A 17,884-nucleotide genomic window follows, 5' to 3' on the forward strand; every position below is an offset into this window, starting at 1 on the left:
CAAACCTAAAAAAATGATACTCTTGATGAGTCAAGTAGAAAAATCCCAATCCACAGACAGCTCTCGTAGGGATGCTTTCCTATCTCAGCCTTAACCCTAGGTAGAATGGGAAAAATAAACAAACAAACAAACAAGCAAACAAACAAAAAAACCCCGCAACTGTTACCTTTGAGAAGTCAATCACAAGTGCATTCTCATGTAGATTTGGTTTCAAAATTCACATGGCTTGTTTGGACTGAAACAGACCATGTGAAATTTAGGGGGAAGTGGCACTGTGTTATAGTTCCCCCAGCTGATCTATAGCCATAAATGCAAACCGCTGGAGAAATGACTTTAAGCCCAGCTCTCAGGAATTCCCCACACACATAGATCCAAGGAATATAAACTCCTAGTCAAAAATCATAAAAGATAAAAATAAATGAGTCACCAAAATCCAGAGGAAGCACCAGACAATAGAAGGAGGCCCAGAAAGACTACAGTTACTGCATTTATCATATAAAGAATATTAAATAAGAATGTTAATGTATTTTAAGAAAGAAAAGAGAATCAAAAGTATTATTATTTAGGAATAAAAAATTACCTAGAAGTTTTGACAAAGAAACAAAGAGAATTTCTATACAAAAATATATATAATAATTTAAATTTAAAACTCAGTGGTTGGAGAGGTGCCTGGGTGGCTCAGTCGGTTGGGCATCTGCCTTCAGATCAGGTCATGATCCCGGGGTTCTGGGATCGAGCCCTATGTTGGGCTCCTTGCTTGGTGGGGAGTCTGCTTCTCCCTCTCCCTCTGCTGCTCCCCCTACTTGTGCTCTCTCTCTGTCTGTCAAATAAATAAATAAAATCTTTAAAAAAATAAATAAATAAAACTCAGTGAATGGGTAAACCACAGATAAGACAGTAACTGGAAGAGAGATCTGAGGGAGTTACCTAGAATGCAGATGGATTGGCAAAGAAATGGGAAATATATGGAAGATTTGGAGACATAGAGAAAGGAGTAAGAAGTCTAACATGCATCTAATCAAAGTTCCAGAAAGAATAAAAAGAATGGGAAAGAGGTACCATTTGAAGCAAATGATACAGACATTTCATTCAGAGGTAACAAGAGGGTTTAATATACATGTGAGAAGATGTTGGACCTCATTAATCAGGGAAATGCAAATTATAACCAACACGAGATGTTTCACACCCACAAAATTAGAAAAATTTGAGGAGTCTACAATACTGTCTAAGTGAAAATGCGGAGCAGTGGGAACTCTAATAAACAACATACAGAAGTGTAAATCAGTACAGTCATTTTGTTACCTAAAAAATTCTGTTGAAAGCAAGGACTATGCATGTGGAATAAATCAGCACAATTAAGTTTATTAGTTCATTCATTCAATAAATATTTACTGAGCACCCATATTCAGGAATTATATTAGAATTTAAGAAGAAAATCAGTTCCTGACCAAAGGAGCTTAGGAACTAGTGGGTCAGACAATCAAAGATCACACAAATAAACATAAAACTATAACTGTGAAAGAAAGATGCATGTGAGAGCTCCTAACAGTGGGAATTAGCTGTTAGGTCTGGGAAGTCTTTCCTGAAGAAAAGATGTCTGGAATGGGCCAACAGAGTATTGAGGAGGAAACAATTTCCTCTACCTTATAAACTACTTCTAGCTGGTATAAGAATTAAATTGACATGAGACAGATTAACAGGAGAAAATCAAACAAAAATTCAATTACATGTATACTGCCTATATACATGGGAGAGACCCAGAAAAACACTAACTCACTGAGATGGCGGAAGCCGTCACCTTAAATGCCATCTTCAGCCAAAGACAAAAGATGATGTTGGGGGTGGTGAGTCAGTTATGGGAGGTTACCAAGAAAAGCACAGGAAACAAGAATAAGGTTATTATGCGGATATAAGTCATTTTCTTCTTCACTGACAACTTTCTGGATTTAGAGTCATCCCCCTCTTTCTGGTACAGCAAGGGGAACAATCCTTACAAATGGAGATTTTTTTTTTAGACACATAAATATGTCTTACCAATGGGTAACTTCTACTGGGTTTTCAGAGCTTCTCTTCTATCTACAGTTTCTTAAAAATAATGAGCCTAAAAGAAGCAACATGCCAAAGAGGCGTATCTTGGGGTGGCAAAATTTGCTCCCCTGTAAGAGAATAGGAGGTAAGGGGAAGAAGGTGGTAGTGGCCAGGGAAATTGCAGCTGACAGAGGGAACAGCATGAGCAAATGCCCTGGTGTTGAAGACAGTACTTCGTTATAGGACTGAAAAAAGATCTTATAGTTGAAGCAAAGAGAGAGATTGAGAGAGAATATGATGGGGGGAGGGTGGTAGGAGTGGCAGTCCAACTCGCGGGGGCTGGAGAGGTAGGTATAGGCCAGACAAGGAAGGAAGGGCTTAGGGCCAAGGGAAGGATTTGGGCTTTTATTCTAGGATGTTATGGGATATTTCTGACACGTTTTTAAGCAGATGACTGAAATGATCAGTGGAATGAAGGGGGAAAAAGTGAAAAGACGATCAATTAATTATAAATCTAAAAATGTCATGAGAAAATGCAGTTCAAGGTCTTTGTAGCCACACTTCTCACTTACATGTGACTATGCCGAGAATGGCCCCATTCCCAGTTCCCAACAGCTGGCCAGTCTGGGCTCTTGGGCTGCAAGCTCAGCTCTGCTTCTGACAGCACAACCAGGATGGCACCCCTGATTTGTAAATCCTCCCCTTACCTCCTCAACAATAGCAAACGAGATTTAAGCTGAGCTGATGATTCACTAGATGATGCAGGGAGCATAAATGAATACATTTTACTGCTTTGCAGCCAGAGTAAATGATTTCTCCATTGTTGAGAGTAAAAACCAATTTGTCAGTAAATGAAGCAGATATGATTCAAAGGAAGCAGAAGGACACGAGAAGTACTCATTGTGTCTTTTCTGTTTGTGACTGCATTCATTGCAAAACAGTAACCATGGGAGGCCACGTTCCCATTCTCAAGTTTATACTAGAGCAAACTATTCTGGATTCTCAGTGTCGGTGGCCCTTTATAACTCCGATTCCTTTCATTTTAACAACCTTATTGAGGTATAATTGATGTACCATGAATAAAAATTATTATAAATAATTATGAATAATAATTATAAATATACTTATAAATAATTGATATGCCATAAATTCATGTGCTCATATTTGAAGTGTACAGCTTGGTAAGTTTTGAGACATGTGTACCCCCATAAAACCATCACCACAATCAAGATAATAACATATCCATTAAGCCCCAAATTTCTTTTTGCCTCTCCCCACCCTGATCTGCCCCTCCTCCACTCCAAACAACTCGAGTTTAAATGTGATTATTCTCTTAATCAAAATTCCTGTGAACTTGAAAGATAGGTTGGAATACAATCTCTAAAAGGGCCTTTCTGATCCATTATCTTATCCAGTTCACTATAAATACCCACCATTCAGGTCAAAGTCACTCTGTAGAACGAAATTCATTTATTTCCTCAGGAGATTTAAGTCTTTGGGAATAACTTAATTTTTCTAACTATCCCCTGAGTTTAGTGTGCTGCTAGGAAGAAACAGCCATAGTCCCGGGTTGTACGGTTCACTCCACCAGTATTAATGTTTACATCTACCTTTCAGACCCCATCTGTGACGAAGAGGAAGGAATGGTTGCCACAAGTGGCACATCTGTTCAGAGCATTGAACTTGTCCTCCCACCCCATGCAAACCATCATGGAAATACATTTGGTGGCCAAATTATGGCTTGGATGGAGACCGTGGCTACTATTTCTGCAAGGTTCTTGGTTTTGACCTTTGGCCTGTGATGTTGGGTTCCAGTGAGGAGAGATTAGAAAGGGTCTGAGTCCTGGTTATGGAGCTAGCCAAGGAGACGAGGGGAGAAGAGCGTTGCCTTTTAGCAAAGTGAAAAAATAAGTCATTTACCTGTTTACCTTAGGATTAATCTGTCCTTTTGTTTGAAGGTGAATGTTGATGTTCTTGGTTCAAAAATAAAAATGAAATGACTGTTTTGATACTTTTTTCTGAATTCTAAATGTTGGTCATATAACCTTGAAACTCCCTGTAATGATAGTTATGGCACAGTGGATGCAGAATAGAAATAGAGGACAGCTTTTGCACTTAAAAATAGTCAAGTTGCAAACTTTTTTAAAGGCGGTTTACAATTAGGTTTGACCTTTGAAGTTTCTGGTTACAATCTTTATGGCCAGAGGATTAACTGAAAAATAAGAAGAGAAAGAGAGAGGAATTTGGAAGAAAATTTTTAAGTACTCCTCAGTTTCAAAAAAAGGCATTTTATTCTTTTTTTTTTTTTTAAAGATTTTATTTATTTGACAGAGTGAGGGAGAGAGCAAGCACAAGCAAGAGGAGGGGCAGAGGGAGAGGGAGAAGCAGACTCCCTGCTGAGTAGGGAGCCTGATGCGGGACTTGATCCCAGGACCCTGGGAAAATGACCTGAGCTGAAGGCAGCCGCTTAACCGACTGAGCCACCCTGGCGCCCCAAAAGGCATTTTATTCTTAATGGAACCATGTAGGCAATTGAGCAGCTTTAAGGAACATTGTGTATTCTGAAAATGCATTTGAACAGGAACTGTCCTACCAACAATTTTTGTAACTGTTGAAAATTGTGAAGATTTTATTTTCCCAAAATTAAAAGAATTTTATTATGAATATGCCTATAACTGTGACTATAGTTAGAAACCTGTAGAAATCCTTCTTATAAATTATGCACAAATAAGAGAGCTTGTTTTTAAAATGAGATTGTCATTCTCAATGACAATAAAACATTTGAACCTGTTCTATTGTAAAGGCTTACAATATAATTAACTATGACAGAGTGTGTTCTCTCGGTGTTGGCACAATTCCTTTGAGTAATTGAATGACTATAGTGGGAATCTTTAAAATGTAGAAAATTACAAAAGTAACTCTGAGATCAAATATACTTTATAAATATTCCAAAATTTCACACACACACAAAAACTGTAAAATGTGTACCTTGGAGCCCTTCAGGTTTTGTGTAGCAATCCAGGTAATTTTCCTGTAGGGAAAAAAATAAGTCTTTTGATAGACGAGTAAATTCAGTTAACTATGAAGCAAAGGAACTAGTATGAACCGTACGAGCTGGAGCTTCCTTCACTGTGCCCCCCTCCAACCTGAGAGTCACAACTTCCTGTGATGTGATCGTGAGCTATCAGGATGAACAGAACCCTCAAAGGAGAACAAAAGACACTGGTTTGTTTTTCGGGGGGACTTTTATAGGGAACAGAACAACAGCAGAAGCACCAAGCATCTTGGTGAAGACCCCACGGCTCGGGGACATGGTGTTTCCCAAAATATTTGCTGGGGAATGTACAGACTCTCCACATACATCATCTAGTTATTTATTTCACTCTTAAAAGAGTTTATTTAGAAAGCACATTAAATATTTGTCGATTGCATGTGTTAAGCAAATCAACAGTTCATGAAAATACTTAGAGAGTGAGCGCTTTCTCCTCTCTTTCTTTGTTTCCTCGGCCGCCTCTGTCCAGCACACCCCCTTCTGAAGTCCGTGGACATGTTTAAGTTCCGGGGACCGTCTGCTGTTGGAGACCGGCTTGTTTTCAATGCCATCGTCAACAATACATTTCAGACCTGGTAAAGCCCGTCTAATGCTCTTAGGCGGCTGTGAATGAATTCAGACTTGCACATGAATAATTTTTTTATTTTCCTTTCAATCTGGAGGTGAGTGTAGGGACTACTGCAAAGTAACCACGTTCCTTCTAATTGTTTTTGAAACTTCAGCCAGTCGTCCACATCTGTAGACACTCATTTTCACCCTCTTTGTTGCTTGGAGCCTCTTTGTACCTCATAAATTGTGATGGGTTGGTTTTTGTCTCTCTCTTTTTTTTTTTTTAAAGATTTTATTTATTTATTTGACAGAGAGGGAGAGACAGCAAGAGAGGGAACACAAGCAGGGGGAGTGGGAGAGGGAGAAGCAGGCTCCCCGCTGAGCAGGGAGCCCAATGCGGGACTTGATCCCAGGACCTGGGATCATGACCTGAGCCGAAGGCAGACGCTTAACGACTGAGCCACCCAGGCGCCCCTGGTTTTTGTCTCAATAAGGGTGACTCCCAGTTGGCCCAGTAAGGTCTTGGTGTGTCCCTGTCACGGTTATTAACTCTTCCTTTCACTCTCGAAAGAGTCCCAGTGACTTCATGGTCAACTGACTCATAGTGGACCTGTTATTTATCACCAAGAAGTCCAAATGACTTCCCAGTTATTTTTATTATTCTTGATATACAATGAAAAGATTTAATTTCATATTATTTCTTTTAAAATGTGAAAAAGAGTATCTAGGTTTCCTATCCAATCTTAGTGTCTGATGCTTTTTAATATAGAACAGTTGTTTTTAGGGGAGAAAACTTGACTGTGGCACAATTAACTCCCCCTACCCCACTGACACCCCATTACCAAAATATGCTCATGAATGTATATAAAGTCCTAACTGGCCTTTTTCCCACTTGATGGTGGGAAAGTAAAGCAGAAATACTTCCAGGACCTAGTACATCAGATCCATCGACCTGATGAAGTGGATTTTAACAGTTGCATAGATTTGCAACAACAGAGAGAGAGCCCAGGGCCCTCGTTCTTTTTCTCGCTTGGAGAGTGGTGGCGATGGTGGTGGTGGCCCCAGCGGTGGCCGCGGTGGCCTCGGTGGGCAGAGGAGGCCTGGCTCGCTCGGGTTCTCCGCCCACTGCCCTGTGTGTTGCCCTCTGCAGTGTGGAAGTGGGAGTGCGCGTGGAAGCCTTTGACTGTCAGGAGTGGTCTAAGGGCCAAGGCCGTCACATCAACAGTGCTTTTCTCATTTATAATGCTGTCGATGATAAGGAAGAACTGGTCACATTTCCCAGAATCAAACCCATGTCAAAGGTCAATTATTAGCACGTGAGTTTCAGTAATCAGATCACTTCTTGGGGGGAAGTGGTGGGTACAGAGCCCCACCCAGAATCTCCTCACACCAGTAACAACTTCCAAAGCTATTCCTCTTTGGATTTTTTTTCTTTTCTACATCACAAAGTAAAATGGAGTTTTTCTTTTCTTTCTTCCTTGTTTTTTTCTTCCCCCAAGTCACTCCAATCATTTGTTGGAATGACAGAGGCCCTGGAGACCTCACCTCTGCTTGGCTGCGTGCTGCTGTGGGAAGCACATCATCCTCCGGGGCGTACTTCTGACTCTCTTCTCCCGCTTCTTTACGTCCAGCCCTCTCTGCTGCTCCACGTGAACTATATCTTCCCTTCATCTGAGAGGTGCCTTAGTGCCAACTCTCACCTTTTCTACAAACTCTACAGTGAGATACACGTATAATTCTGGGAACAAAAATGATAGCAATTGCTGCTTTAAAAAAGGAAAGAACAGGGCTGTAAAGGTTGTTTTTTTATCCATGCACCTGCCCCTTGTGGGTGATGAGGACGGTTCACACAGAGAAACTGTGTGTGTCCCAGCTAGCCCTTTCAACTGAGTTAGGTGAGAGAGACTTAAGGATTTTAGCACCAAAATATTAGAAATTTATTGATTTTACTTTGTTTTTTATTAAAGGACGATTTTAGACGGTATCATGGAGCTATTGCCCGCAAGAGAATTCGCCTAGGCAGGTAAGGATGTGGGTGTAAGGATTTTAAGCTATCTTCTCTTATCTAACAAATTATATAACAAAGAGCTCCTCTCTGGGTCTATGTTCCCACATAATGTAAAATGAGAAGGTCTGATGTTTCCTGGCTGGAGGCTAAATGTGACAGAAATTGTTCTTCCTGATTGTTCTGTTACTAAAAAAAGCAACTTTTAAAACTGCTGATTTCAATTCAAGAAAGTGTCATGGTTACTGTTGTGTGCTAAATGCTGGGAAGCAAACTTATTTATTATTAAACATTATTATTATAACATGTTGCTTAACATTTTAATTTTTCTCCAGAAAATATGTTATTGCCCACAAAGAAGAGGTTCCACTTTGTGTACACTGGGACATAAGCAACCAGGTAATGGTTTTATTATTTGGAGCTCTTCATGTAAAAATCACATCGTTGTAAAAATGGAAAATGACATCATTATAAAAATGACAGTTCCCATGTTTAACTGATTCAGGTTGTGCCTGCACAGGTTAGATGAAAAGGTGAATTATATCAACCAGACATCTCAAACGAAGCAAAACCAGTCAGTAAGCGGTTACCAACTAGTTGCTTCCCTGCCTTGTTTGAATTGCATGCACAGTTTCCAAAACTGACTTGGAAGGATCTGCCATTGGATACATTCAGGCAGCAGGACACTGGGATCTGGTGTCTCAGTGATTTGTGCTGAATGACATGCCTTCCAGCTTGCATTTTTATGACACAACAATAAAGTATTAGGCGTTTTAAAGTTTTTGACCATAAGATAGAAAGGGAAATCCAAGTTTACTGATTACATGTTCATTCCAAGTCATATTGAAAGGTAATGTTGTCTTTGCTCAGGACACCACTTAATATGCCACTAATTTGCAAAGCATGCAGGCCTCGTGTTATTTTGTCTGAATTCTGAATTAAGAGTTGGAGACAGAAATTATGTTACCTATAGCTTAGTTCTAAGCTCAGCATTACCACTTTGGCTCTAACATTTCCCATTTTCGAAGCAGAAACCATTTGATCACAGGACGCCTGGGTGGCTCAGTCGGTTAAACATCTGCCTTCGGCTCAGGTCATGATCCCAGGGTCCTGGGATCGAGCCCCGCATCGGGCTCCCTGCTCAGCGGGGAGCCTGCTTCTCCCTCTCCCTCTGCTGCTTCTCCCTCCTTCTGCTGCTCCCCCTGCTTGTGCTCTCTCTCTGACAAATACATAAGTAAGATCTTAAAAAAAAAAAAAGAAAAGAAACTATTTGATCCCATATCTGTGGGTTGAACCCTCGGCTTTTACAATATTTGTATTTTAGGTAGCCCTGAGTAACGCCAATGTGGAGGCTCTCAACAATCTGGCAGCCAGAAGTGGCTGGGAGGTTACCAGTGCGGTGGAAAAGGTAGGAGGCATCCAGGTACATGCCCAACCTGCTGTCCAGCACAAATGAAAGTGGTCGTGGTGGGGGTGGTTCTACTGCTTCTGCTGCTGCTTTTAAGAAGGTAAAAAACCTTTCTAGGAAACTATTTCTAAGAGCCAGATATCTTTCCAGCGCTGTCTCTAGTCCTCCATGCTGGTGGATTTGGGGTCCTTCAGTGCACCCCACACATTCCTACCTCTGAACTTAGTTCTCATATTCCGGAATACTCGTCTCTCCTTCTCCTCTCCATCTCCCCCAGTCCTAACTGGTTTTCAAGGCCCGGGACGAAATGCTTCTGCGGGAAGCCACTCCTATCACCCCTGACTGAAGAACTTCCCCTGTAGGAACCCCCTTAGCAATTACTTTTTCAGAATTAATTTGTCAATTAATTCTGCACCGTCTTGTGACATTGCTTCCACAGCTACACTGAATTGACGTCGATGTCTTATGTAGTAGTTTAACTTTTTACACATGGTCTTTTTCCCTACCCTAGATGACAAACTTCTTCAGAAAGAAGCCTTGTCTTCACTTCTTGGTATCTCTCTTAGCACCTTTTACGCTGTTTTGCAGGTCGTCCAACTTAAGTACACATGTATCATTTGGATTCTAATTTTATCCAATTTCAGAGGTATGTTAAGAGAGCCGTGGAAGCTGATGCCCACACTAACTAGACTGTAAGGTCACCACCAGAGATAGTCCCAGATCAGAGCGGGGCCAGGCACGCAGGAGGTGCTCAGTCATGCCAGCTCTGTGCTCACGTTCAGTGTGTACTGGTTTTCATCAGTGAAGCCTCTACAGTAGGGTGATCATATGTCCTGCTTTTCCTGGGACAGTCCTGGTTGTCCCATCCTAATTAGTGACTGGTCCATCATAATCTGTTGTCTTATCATAATTACTAATAATGCCTCCGTGCCCCAGTCTGGACAATAAATGACATGCTCATTTACCTTAAAATTGAAGCAAACTCTGATACTACTTTACTGATTCTTTTCAACTTTGACCTCTTGCCAGTGTTTTGTTCTGGGTTGTTGACTTTTATCGTGTTTTTGTCTTCACTTCTGAATCCTTTCAGGATCTCCCTTTACCCTCTTTGGATCCACTTATCTTTCCACGTATGCCTAATTCAGTGATGCTGAAACATAGGTTTCACGTTATAAAAATGATCTTTTTCTCTTTACCCCACATCAAAGATGCTTCAAGACTTTGTTTTCTTTTTACTAGTATGAAATCTGCTTCTTGCTTCGTTGCTGACATCTAAGCAGCATCGGAAAGGGCAACGTGTGTCTGGACTGGAGGAAGACAGCATGTTTTGTGAAGCCGTATAATATATAAAAACTTCAGTTCTTTGGGAGTTTGGGGCCAAAATAAACCTAAACAAAGAAATGCTGCATTTGTTAGTATCTAAGGCGAGCCATCAATATTTAATTCTTAATTTTTGTACGGATACTTATTAGAAGATATCATATAATTATAGCAACCTTCTTATGCCATTTCTGTTGAATTTGAAGCCCTCCAGTTCTTTAGATTATATTTATGATAAAACTTGAATTTTTTTCCTTTCCAGGCTATCCTCTTCTCTCCTACTTTTTAAAGCTTTTATATTGTTTTAATTTTAAAATACAGCTTACTTTTTTCTGTCACCTTTTCATTGAATAATTTTAAAATTTTTTTTTTTTAAAGATTTTATTTATTTATTTGACAGAGAGAGAGACAGCGAGAGAGGGGACACAAGCAGGGGGAGTGGGAGAGGGAGAAGCTGGCTTCCCACTGAGCAAGGAGCCAGATGTGGGACTCGATCCCAGGACCCTGGGATCATGACCTGAGCCGAAGGCAGACACTTAACCATCTGAGCCACCAGGCACCCCTCATTGAATAATTTTTAAACTATCTGTTACGAATCATACTCATTTCAGGTTTTAAAATCCATAGTTATTGTTGGGCAACCCTCTCAGGTCCCCTCCCTCCTGGGGAGCTTTGTACTATACTTGGCTATTGCTCAATAAACCTTGCTTTGCTGCCCACCCTCCCACCAAAAATCTGTACTTACTGTTGATACAAATTAGTTAAATGGCAAAAGTCTAAGATTTCTGGTATTTGTAATTAAATTGGGCAATACTTATTCTTTTAACTCATATTTCATTTCTGTGTACAGTGATGGAATTAATAATAGTAGTAATGCAAGGAGCACCCTGACCCTAAAGGAGCTAGTAGACTATTTTGGCGACATCACACATATACGTGAAACAGTGGAAGAATGATTTTCAGGTAGTTTATGAACAAGTGAGCAATTGTATTTAAATCATAAAGGTCAGCTCTTAGGCAGTTCAAAGTAAAGCAAGACAGTTATTTAGAGAGAACTTTGGAGAGGGGATGATTCTTTCCTCTTTGCAGATGGCTTATGTAGATGCTGGAGGGTGAAAGGGGCTGTCCAGGCAGTGAGCAGCTCCAGCCAAGTCCTCAGGGTAGGAATCGGCATGGGTAGGAGACTGACCTGACAGAGTGATGATGATGAAAGCCAGAACGGCCAGGACCACTTGAAAACCTTTCCATGGAAAAAAAAACCCAGCACAGGAAACTGACCAGAGGGCGCTATTCTCACTGAAGCTGGGGAGGGGCCGGTCCCAGAGCTCCACCTGTGTAGTTCTCTTTCCCCGAGCCCCTGGGGTCATTCCCCAGGCACCTCCAAGGAAGGGTAGCCTCCCCTCCCCACCCAGGCCTTGTATAAAATGGTTTTGTCCTCCTTCCCATACTGTTGTCTCAAAAACAACAGATAGTATAAAATTCTAAAATGAGACTCTTTTTTTCTTCGGCTGTTTGTATAAGATATCCAGATCCATTAAACAGAATCTTATTAGAATGAAAAAACGATATCAATATGAACTGTTAGCAATTTCAAGCTTACTCACTTTAAGCTTCATTTCATAGAATAAAATTCGCCAGGCATCAAACGATAAAAAACGTTTGAGTTGGTTACAGATGGAATTTAACCTGTATTCTTCTGAGCGTGAAAGAGAACATGTTCTCCTGAAGAGTTGGTCTTGGAGAAATTTTTTCACTAAGCAGAAGTTGGCTTTTCTAAAATACTAGGGTTTAAAGAGATCAGCACCAACCGCCGCCCTTCCTCGTGGCCTTTGTCCGCACCGGTGCCCTTGATTCTCAGAGCACAGCAATGAGAAGGACTTTCTGCTGCCTTCACCTCTGGGAGAAGGATCAAGATACCATTCCCTCGGCCGATGACGTACTCGGCGCCGGAGAAGTTTAGTGAGCTCTGTGAGGGCAGAGGTTAATGGCGGCTCCTCAGCTTGGTGTTTGCAGCGGCTTCAGGAAGCAGGAAGCCTGTGTCTACAACCTGGGGAGCAGCTTCCTGGGAAAGTGCTGTGATAGTTTCCTAGAGTTGTTGTAACAGTACCACAAACCCGGTGGCTTAAACCACAGAAAGGTATTGTCCGTGCTTACGGAAGCGGGAAGTCTGAGATCAAGGTGTTGGCGGGGCTGATTGCTTTTGAAGAAGTGAGAAGGAATCCGTTCCAGGCCTCTCCTCTCGCCGCTGCTGCTTTGCTTTGCTGGCCATCTTTGCTGGACCTCGGCTTGTAAATGTGTCACCTGATTTCTGCCTTCATCTTCATATGGTGCGCTCCCAGTGTGCGTGCCTGCCTCCAAATTTTCCCTTTTCGTAAGAACATCGGTCATTATTGGATGAGGGGCCCGTCCTCCTACAGTTTAACCTCATCTTAACTAATTACATCTGCAATGACCCTCTTTCCAAATAAGGTCCCATTCTGAAGTACTCAGAGAACTTTAACATATGAATTTGAGGAGACACACTTCAACCCTTAGTGAGCCCTGAGCCCAGTATTACATCCCTCCCTGCCCTGAGTCATCAGTGTAGACGGTGGCTGCCCCAAGGCCTAAGTCTGACAGAAGGTAAGGAATTCACCCTGGCCACCTGCCCTTGCCTCCTCTGAGACTGCAGAGCCCCAGAAACCTGACTTAGGGCCACGCGGCCGCCAAGTTGTGATAAGATGACGTCCTTCAGGATTTACACCAGGGGCCGTCTTTTTACTCCTGCTGTACACGGGGCGAAGTTAGGCGTGGCTGTGCTGGGGTGAGTCTCAGCACCATGGGGAGCCCCATTCATGGCTTTCTGTTTGATACATGTCCACAGCCCAGGATATGTCCTCCTTTGTGGGCTTCGTTTAAAGGTGGCTTTAATTAGCGCAAAGGTCAGTTGGGGAGCTAAAATGGTCTAAACAAATAGCCACTCCTTTTCTTACTAAGCTGCCTTTAGTCGATTTCTTATTTCTTTATTCTCTTCTTGAAGATGTTTATGTTTAAATAAAGGTTTTCTCCCTCACAGCCTGACTTGTCCATCTGCTTGATTCCTGCAGTGAAGTCTTAACCCTCTGTTTGTTTGTCTTCTCACAGCTTGTTGCCATGGGGATGATTATAAGATGGTACATTTCAACACTAACTTCAAAGCACCCTGAAAGAGATGGAGAAAATGGGCAGGATAGAAATGTGCTCTTAGCTGAGCACATATCTCTGATTATTAGCAAAAGTGCTATAGCAGGAGAGTTTGGAGTAACAGGGGATACGTTATTGTTTAAGTATATGTCAAATGGCTCCCCAAGACAGGCGTCCTCTTATGTAAGGAATAACAACATTAGAAACCCAGGAATTGGCCTCTCAGGAGGATGGGCCCTTGTGATTCACAAATGAAAGAATGCTTCATGCTGAAGAAACATGGTGCTTCAGCAGCCCTTCTGAAAGGTTGAGTTGGTTCTAGAGGTGGTGGCTTGCTTCCTGGGTCCCCTTGGCATGCCTGACATCCTAAGAAAGTGTCCAGGTTCTTTGGAGGGAGATGAGGCAGTGACTTGCCTATCAGCTTAATGCTATTTTCTGTTGTTGCTGGGTAGAGGCAGGGAAACATCACAAAGACATAAAAAGAGAAAGGCTTACTTTTTTTTTTTTATTTTTCAAGAGAAAACTGTTGCACAATAATTAAATAACTCAAGTCCCATATTATTTAGAGGGCACAGAGGATAACATCCTGGTCTAAGCTCTAGACATCCAAGTGTTTGAAGTGAAATTGTCATTGTCTGGCTTCATTGTTACCCAGGTGCCAAGATGCCTTAGCTAGTACAATCAACCTAAGACTCTGTGTGCAGTTTTTAAAGACAAAACACCCATTTTTGTCTTGTAATTTGTTTTTTTATTATCTTTTAGATAAAAATATATACCCTGGAAGAGCATGACATTTTATCTGTTTGGGTTGAAAAGCATGTGGAAAGACCAGCACACGTGACTTATCATCTCTTGTCTGACTTTACCAAGAGACCTTTGTGGGACCCCCATTATGTGTAAGAATACATTTAAAATATTTTCTTAAATAATGTCATGTAAATGACATCATGTAAAGGGTGGCCTCCATATTGCAATTCATCTCCACTGCCCAACATGTGACCCATTGTTTATTAAATAAAGAGTATGTTTTAAAACTTGCTCTGCACTGAAAACTGCATCAAGTGTCACTAAGAGACACAAAACAAAAATTATTTGAGTCATTTATTTATCATTTCTCTTGAGTTGACATGCTTTACCCATATCTGTTGTAATCCTACCAACAACTCCACCCTTGGTATTATTCCCACTTAACAAGAGAGAGGTTCTGAGGCTTGCCAAGATTGCTTTCCTAAGCAACCGAATCTGAATTGGAACCCAGATCCATCAGGCTCTGAACTCCACACCCTTGTACTTTAATACGCAGTTTTGTTGCTCTTGAGGAAGTGTTTATCTAATTGTCCTTCCCACCTCCCACTCTTGGTATTTAATGAGCGGTTCCTCCTTTTCCTGTGAAGTAGCATTCCCTGGTGAGAAGCAGAAGGGCAGCTGTGTGAGTACTGAAGTACAAGGCATTCCTTCCTGCCCTGTCTGATCAGGGCCCACTCCTGTCAGCCTACGTCTCTTCCTGCTGTTACTTCCTGTCTCCTGCATCTCAATCCAGTCTCTGCCACTCTCACTCCTTTCCTGGAGTACAAGGCTGTGCGCCTTGTCACCTGCACCGACTGGGTCTGATTGCACTCGGGCCACGCCCCCTTCTCCTCCGAGGAGTCCCAGCTCTGGGGCCATAGCACCTGGGCCCTCACTGGGCGTCTTGCTGAAAGAAAGGGATTGGTGAGATGGGCTTCCTATTATATTAAGCATTACCATTTACTTCCTAATCTTGATGAGGTAGAGGCTCATCTTTAAGATAGCTATACTTGATAATGATTAATATCCTGTAATAGACAATTTAATACCGCTAAAGTGAAACACCTCTGGGGTCATGTGTTACATTTGCATAGATGCCAAAATAATACATCATGGTTAATTCTATCATAATAAAATGCTCTGAAAGAAGAGGAAATACTTCACAGTTTTCTTGCACCAATATTTGTAGATACTCTATAAGTACAAAGCTTTTAGCAGGAACAATGGCTAAACTTTGGTGTTAATTCATTTCAAATGTTTCTCGCACTGTTTTCTATGTCACCTGACTTTCCAGCCAAACTGAACTTGAATGAATGGAGGAATGAATGAATGAATTCTAATTCAACTTACTTGTCTTGTGTACCTACCTTGGTTCAGGTACTGTGCCAGGTGTTTTCATTTAATCCTCACAATAACCCCATAGGTATTATCATCTACATTTTACAAATGAAAAAAATAATAATAAAGTGACTTGCCTAACATAACGTAGATATGAAGTGTACATTTAGGATTCAAAGACAAGTTGTTTGACTCTGACCTTGGTGCTCTTTCCAGTATACCATATTCTGTTATCTAAGAGTCCTTCTTTGATGACTGTCCATATAATTCACTACTCTTCAGATATTATTACCTGATCCTAGAGAGAAATAATTTTGTGGAAAACTACTATAAATGCCTTTCTCCAAAGTGTTGAGGGCAGTGACCTTAGAATCATACGGCCACCATTCTCTCCATTACATGCATAATTATTCCTGCTGACCAAACAGCTTTCTAGAGACAGACTTTGAGAAATAATGCTGGCTTTGGCAGGATGGTTATGTGAGCAGACGAGTGATTGTAGACATCAAACAGAAGAAGTGAATGCCTTATTCAAGCAGGTAGAAAAGTGTCGCCTTTGTTTTGCTGTTGTATTTACACAGGTCCTGCGAAGTCATAGACTGGGTGAGTGAAGCTGATCAGATATATTATATCACTTGTCCTGTAGTGAATGGTGACAAACCCAAAGACTTGGTAATACTTGTATCGCGAAGAAGGCCTCTCAAAGATGGGTGAGTATAAGCAATTCAAGTGTTATAATAATGTTTTGTAGAAGAGAGCAGAATGAAAAAGTTGATATGAAAATAAGGCAATATTGGCATTTCTGGTCTTGAATGATGTTCATCTGAATTTTTGCTAGTTGGACCTTTAGTTATTTTAAGAAGTCATCTATTAAATGCCACCTGTGTGCAAAGCACCGTGCACGATTCCTGAAGCAGTTCCTTTTCCTTTTGCTGTATGCACACGTAACACTGATAGTTAGCAAACCTTTAGAATATTCCATCATCAGTAAAAATGCAGTGTCTGCCAAATAAAACATCAGGAATAAGTTTAGAATTTACAAAGGCGCAATTATGCTAGACATCCAAAATGTCTGGCTGCCAGCTACGGTTGTTGACTAGAGCGCTTGTCCTTGACTTCTCTGTGGGCATTGGACTTCTCAGGGCACGGTGTCTATGTCCTAAGGGCAAGTGTCCTATGTATTCAAAGAAATAAGGAATAGAAGCTTCTCGGACATTTAAGGGCTACACCTGGAACTGGCCAGCATCATTTCCAATGTCAAAGCTGGCCTGCGGAAATAAATCAAACACATGTGTGAATATGAATGCACATGGACGTTCAGTGTAGTATCACTGTATTTATTTATTTATTTGGCAAAAGGTAGAGAAATAAACTGAAGGTCCATCTTACAAATTATGGTAGAGCCATACTGCAGAGTACTGTGCCATCATTAAAAAGGATGAAGTAGCTATAGAGGCACTGATAGAGAAATACCTCCAAGGATTTACTGGTAGGTGAAAAATCAAATTATAGGCCAATATTTATAAAATGATTGTATTTATGCAAAAATCTGTATATGCATTTGCTTACATCAGTGTTACTTATTTATAAAAAGGTCTGGAGGGACCTTTTAACCGTGGTCCTTACAACCCATTGGGGCATAACAAAACATGCTTAGAACTTGACTCCAGCTTTGTGGAGTTACGCAAAGTGTAAGTAATTCTTAGGCAGAAAACACCTGTGGCCCTTACTACCCTTCCCTACACTTAGGAATGTGGCCATAGAGACCGTATTCGAATGTGGAACACTCATCTAGAAGAGGGGTCTCCATAGTTTCACTTCTACTTGTATAAATAAGTTGAATTAACTGCAGGAATTTATTTTCTAACCACTATTCTTCATTTCTCACAATAACTTAGAGAATGTCCTTTCATTTTTCAGTGACACGTACACGGTGGCAATGAAATCGGTTATTCTACCATCAGTCCCACCTTCTCCACGGTACATCAGAAGTGAAATCATCTGTGCTGGATTTCTCATCCATGCTATTGACAGCAGTTCCTGTACCGTAAGTTTGATGAAACATCTGCACATTAATTTGCTCCGACAGATACAGAGAAATCTTTTACCCACATTTCCTAATTAACTGTAATTCTGTAATGTGTGTCCACATCAGGGGAATCCTAAGGTCATCCTTTTAGTTCCATTCCAGAACATCCCCAGAAGATCAGAGTCATAGCCTCCCCTATACCAACAA

At 41.2% G+C, this 17,884-nt stretch overlaps 1 protein-coding gene across 1 annotated transcript in view; it reads left to right on the forward strand.

Moving 5' to 3' along the window:
• The window catches only part of ACOT12 (acyl-CoA thioesterase 12), a 44,365-nt gene that overhangs the window by 25,216 nt on the left and 1,265 nt on the right, over window positions 1-17,884 (forward strand). Inside the window, 9 exon segments of the mRNA XM_032404083.1 lie at window positions 3,646-3,801; window positions 5,535-5,655; window positions 6,780-6,930; window positions 7,597-7,652; window positions 7,970-8,033; window positions 8,959-9,042; window positions 14,287-14,420; window positions 16,230-16,358; window positions 17,569-17,695. Of these exon segments, the coding sequence (XP_032259974.1) occupies window positions 3,646-3,801; window positions 5,535-5,655; window positions 6,780-6,930; window positions 7,597-7,652; window positions 7,970-8,033; window positions 8,959-9,042; window positions 14,287-14,420; window positions 16,230-16,358; window positions 17,569-17,695 (1,022 nt within the window).

Source organism: Phoca vitulina, unplaced genomic scaffold (assembly GCF_004348235.1).
Source record: "Phoca vitulina isolate PV1807 unplaced genomic scaffold, GSC_HSeal_1.0 scaffold6, whole genome shotgun sequence".
NCBI lineage: Eukaryota > Metazoa > Chordata > Mammalia > Carnivora > Phocidae > Phoca > Phoca vitulina.